General features: G+C 36.5%; 1 protein-coding gene across 1 annotated transcript in view; it reads right to left on the reverse strand.

Moving 5' to 3' along the window:
- Positions 1 to 5,033, reverse strand: part of LOC141340310 (uncharacterized) — a 19,194-nt gene extending 14,161 nt beyond the window's left edge. The window contains exons 1-3 of the mRNA XM_073845273.1: positions 4,973 to 5,033; positions 4,351 to 4,677; positions 3,941 to 4,258 (exon numbers count right to left, since the gene is read on the reverse strand). Of these exons, the coding sequence (XP_073701374.1) occupies positions 3,941 to 4,258; positions 4,351 to 4,677; positions 4,973 to 5,033 (706 nt within the window). The remainder of the gene's footprint in view (positions 1 to 3,940; positions 4,259 to 4,350; positions 4,678 to 4,972) is intronic.

The following is a 5,033-nucleotide window of genomic DNA, read 5'->3' on the forward strand; positions in this document are numbered from 1 at the left end:
ATTAGAGTGCCATCTGCTGTTAAAATCTAAGCTTAGAATTGATTCCAAAGAGAAACATAATGCTTTCTGAAGATCTCAGAATTGATCCACCATGCGATTTATCATCGCAGCCCTACTATTTACACTAAGTGCAAATTGTCCAGCTTAGTTAGCAGAACCTATTTACAATAAATAAGCTATGTATATGCAATACGCAGTATAAATGGCAGAAAATCATATTATTTTAACATAGTGTAAATAAAATCTATAGGTATATGCACTTAATGTAAATTGCATGTTGGTAAGAAAATACTATTTTCACTTACTGTAAATAGGTTCAATCACTATTCACACTTAGCACAAATAGACACTGCCATTAATAAATAAAAATAAAAAATAAAATAAAATATTATGAAATACAATTTCTCATACTGTAAAATAAGATTTTACACTCTAAAAGAAAAAATGCTGGGTTAAAAACAACCATTGCTGGCATATTTGGCAACCCACTGCTGGGTAAATATTAGACAGAACTCATGCTGGGTTATTTTGACACAGCTGGTTGGGTTAAATGTTTTTAAGTGAACCATTGTTTAAAAATTACCATATTAAAAAAAATGCATTTTAAAATGGGCTGGAAATTAAAATTGACACACAGAATTACTAGAGGCCACAGCAATAAACAACAGATGAGCACTTATTAAGGACAAAACATCCATGGACAAAAATATAAGTATGTATTTGGGTCAATACAGCATCGTTTACAATATTGCATACATTTACATTAATAACAAGCATGTTATAAATAAAAAAATAAAAAAGTAACGTTTAAAAGTACAATTTTAATTTAAGTGTATTTAACCATTCTCCGTAATTCCTTTTCACCTAAATCTGATCCGGTGATGGGCTGCTGTTTGGTGGGGGAACTGTGAAAAGAAGGGGGTGTCCCAATACAAAGGCATTGTCATGTTGGAATTGAAGAAACACAATTCCCTAAAATATCATTATATCCTTAAACATTAAGATTTGTACTCACGGAAATTACTAAAATAGTGAAGCCTGTTCTTTAGAAGGGCTGTCCCAATACTTGAAACCTAAATAAATTGGATGAAAATGTCTTGTACATTTTTCCTGACAGTGTTATGTTTGAATTCAAATGAAACATTTAGTTTTATGTTTATAATGTTTTCTTCCATTGTGGTGAAGAGTGGAGCTTGATCTGAGGTTGTGAGCGGCCGCTGTTTGTGTGAATGTTGTCTATGATTGTCTGATGGGGCGAGGGGCCGACAGACGCACACAGACTGAATGCTCTTTATACAGACTGACAATCACAAAACCAGCTAATCATACTGACTTCAGCTCAAATATACAGCTAACAGAACAAATAAAACACTGTTTATCATTGCATTAACATCAGCACTTCCTTGTTCACTGCATTAAACCACAAACACCAGAGTCATCATCTACAACCAAACCAGCAGCTCCACCCTTCAGCTCAATGGAAACCACAAAACTACAACAGAACACTAACTCCTCAAAAGAAGAAATAACATTTGAACAATAAACACAAACAGGTCTTTACCTTTACTCAAAAATTCAAAATATATTGCTTAATTTTCATCACTTCTATTTCATTGAAAAAAAAACAAAACAAAAAAACATTTTCGATTTAAATTAAAGGATAACTATTGCCAAAATGCAATCTGTTTTTTTTTTTTTTTTTTTTTTTTGGAAACGAGTCAAACGTATATCTAAAAGCATAATTACAACAAAAGAGCTACTTTTAAGATTGACCGTGATTTCGTTTTCTGGTCAAATGGCTGGTGAATGGGAGTGCTAGGGGCATTACTTTGCCCCTGTCTTAGCTCTGTCTTCAGTTGCTGCACCTCCTCAACACCATAAAAGTTACACAGTGTTTGTATTGCTTAGACAGCCTCTGTGTTTGGTGTGCCCAGTTGTCATGAACTGTCAGGCTTTGGAATGACTGCAGTATTTTTCCTGTGGGCATCGTCCCATCTACTTTTAAATCTTCTTCCGAATTCCTCTGTGATTGTATCCAGGAACGTGAAATACACCTTCGCTCGGTAGAACTCTTCAACAGTTTGGAAAGTATGGCTGTCTTGAGCTGCTGTGAAGACGAGCAGGGAGTATGCAATACTAGATTTTTTTTTTTTTTTTTTTTTTTTTTTATCTAGCCAGCAAACACATGCATAATATGATAGCATCGTAAACTTTAACCTACCATGCTGTGTGATCATAGGCTATGTAATATGATGAAACGTTAATAAATTACATCATGTAATTTACATGCATCCGCACATTCAGCAGATAGCCACAAAATCAAAATAGAATTTTTTTTATAATATATTTTTCCTAGCTGACAAGGATCACTCGGTTGCTTCGTGTCAAACTCAAATGTAGTTAAACCACGGGTTTTTGACCAGCGAATGTGTGCAATCTGTCCATCATTAAAACGTCAACATCACATTACGTGAACATCACACCGGTATGGTGATGCATTATATGAACCTTTATAGACATACTAGTGTATATTTTATAAAGACAACGTTGCACTTATTCAAACAAGAAGATATTTTACCGTTACAAAACGAAGACGTTGATCTTCTTCTGCTCTATGACTCTGACTGATGTGCTGAAACTCGCTAAGTTTGCGGCGCTCAGGGGGCGGAGTTGTGAAGTTTGACTTAATGGTGCGTTCACACCGGACGCGACTTGCGCGGAAAAAACGCGCTATTCGCGCGTAGTTGAACGCTTGAACATTTGAGTTTACTCGCGCCATTCGCGCGTTAAAATTCGCGTCATTCGCGCGTGACATTTTCTTCACAACAGACGCGAATTCGCGTCAAGGGAGGGGCTTCTGCCACTCGTCAGCGGGAAAGTAGTTGTAAAATAGGTGAATGAGCTCAATTTGCCAGCTTTAGCTTGCTTGTAGTCTCAATATGTATGTATATGTAGGTCAAATTGAGTAAAGAGCGTTTTTTAAAACTAACCAGATTGTCCGACCTCTTCACTCACTTTATTCCTAGCAAGATCCCTTTTATTCCTGTTTCTACAAAAGTCCAAAGATGTATCGTACAGCTCCGAGGAACCACAGACAGCAACGGTGATTTTGTCCGCCATTGTTGTCCGTCACTACTAGAGCAAGCTCCTGATTAGTTAACGCGGCGCGGATTTTCGCCAAAGTTCAGATTTTTGAACTCGCGCGAATGGCGCGGCAATCGCTTGAAACGCTCAATGCGCGCCGCGCCATTCGCGCTATTCGCGCGTTTCGCGCCGCAGGATGGCTATTCGCGTCTTTGCATTGACTTAACATGTAAATCACTCGCGCTTGCCGCTTCATTCGCGTCCGGTGTGAACGCACCTTAACAGTTTGAGCGGTTCTAAGAGATGCGCTTTTTAATGCGTTTAATTGCCTAAACATGTGTTAAAAAGACAAACAGACGTAAAGGGTTACAAATAGCATTGATTTATAAACGTTCAATCTTACAATTTATCACGGTCAATCTTAAAAATGGCTCTTTCGTCGTAATTATGCTTTTAGATATAAGTTTGACTCGTAAAAAAAAAAAAAATGGATTTGTGCATTTGTTAACACAGACAAGAGAGGACAGTGAAAAGTTATTGTTGTTATTATTTATAGATTTTTTTATTTATTATTATTTACTGTACATTATTTACATGTTACTGCTGTTTTAATAGTTGATTTTAGATTGTGAAACGTCCTTTTGTTTAGTTAACAAGTTAACTCCAGCAATATACACAGCAAAGCACTGATGTGAGGAAGACTATGATGACATACCTTTAGTTATGTGTGTGTTTGTAGTTAAAGGAGCCTGAGAGTTTGCGATGCATTCTATCTAACCATATGATTCTCTCCTTAGTGTTATTTACATTATTAATGTTACTGACATTAAAATGATTAATGAGATTCAATTCTCACCTGAGCTCTTGACAGTATGTGTGGCTGAGGTCTTGACTTGATTTCTGTGAGTAACTGCACATCTCCACTCTCTGTTGTCATCTTCATTCAGGAGTTTTGTAGTCAGAGTGATGATACAGTGTCCTGATGAGAATATTATCTGATATCCGGAGTCTGATATCATCAGTTTATCACCAGCTTGATTCACCCAGAACAGCTCAATTCCCTCAGAACGGATCCAATCATCACAAGAGACTCCAGCATATGATGAATCCAACTGACAGGAGAGAGTCACAGAGCTGCCTGGACTGATCTCAGTCTGTGAGGATGATGAAGAGACTGAAACACAGAATAACACACAAATCACACACTTTTCAATCATCATCATCACCATCATCATCAATTTATCGACCACAAAATCATAAAATTACCACGAAGAACATGCAGAAAAACATGCAAATCATCTCCTTGTTTTTGATTTTTTTTCACACCCGTCCATTGTTGGCAGATGTAAGATCCATAATCTTCTTTTATGATGTTTTTGATGTTCAGAGAGCAGTCAGACCCCAGACTCAGTCTCTCATGAATCTTTGAGTTTTTCTTCTTTATCCCTAAACGAATCAGTTCAATTGTTGCTGAATGTCTGTCATTATAGTTCCATGTAGTTGATTTGCAGTCAGGAAGAGCATTATTACAGGGCAGACGGACATTTTCACCAGAACTGATGAACACATGAGTATCATCCACTCCACTGGTACCTGAAACACAAGAACATTTGAATGATAATGATGTTATATATTAATAAATGAAAACAAAAACATACCAGCATATAAAAACACAGGATTCAAAATAGACTTAAAAAAATCTTTATGAGAGATGTACTCTTTATATGAAGATAATGCAGCATCAGATGTTAGACATCAACTGTCTAGACTTTAGTGCATTAAGAATAATCCAGTTTATGTAACAAGAATAATCTGATCATTTACATATAAACAATTTTCCAGACTAAATAAATGAAATGTCTTATAAAGAAAGTACAGCTGTGTTTACCTGTGAGAAGTGAAGAGAGAAAGGTCAGTCCCAGCAGACACAGATGACACTTATCAGCCAT

This window comes from Garra rufa, chromosome 1 (assembly GCF_049309525.1).
Source record: "Garra rufa chromosome 1, GarRuf1.0, whole genome shotgun sequence".
Classification (NCBI taxonomy): Eukaryota; Metazoa; Chordata; class Actinopteri; order Cypriniformes; family Cyprinidae; genus Garra; species Garra rufa.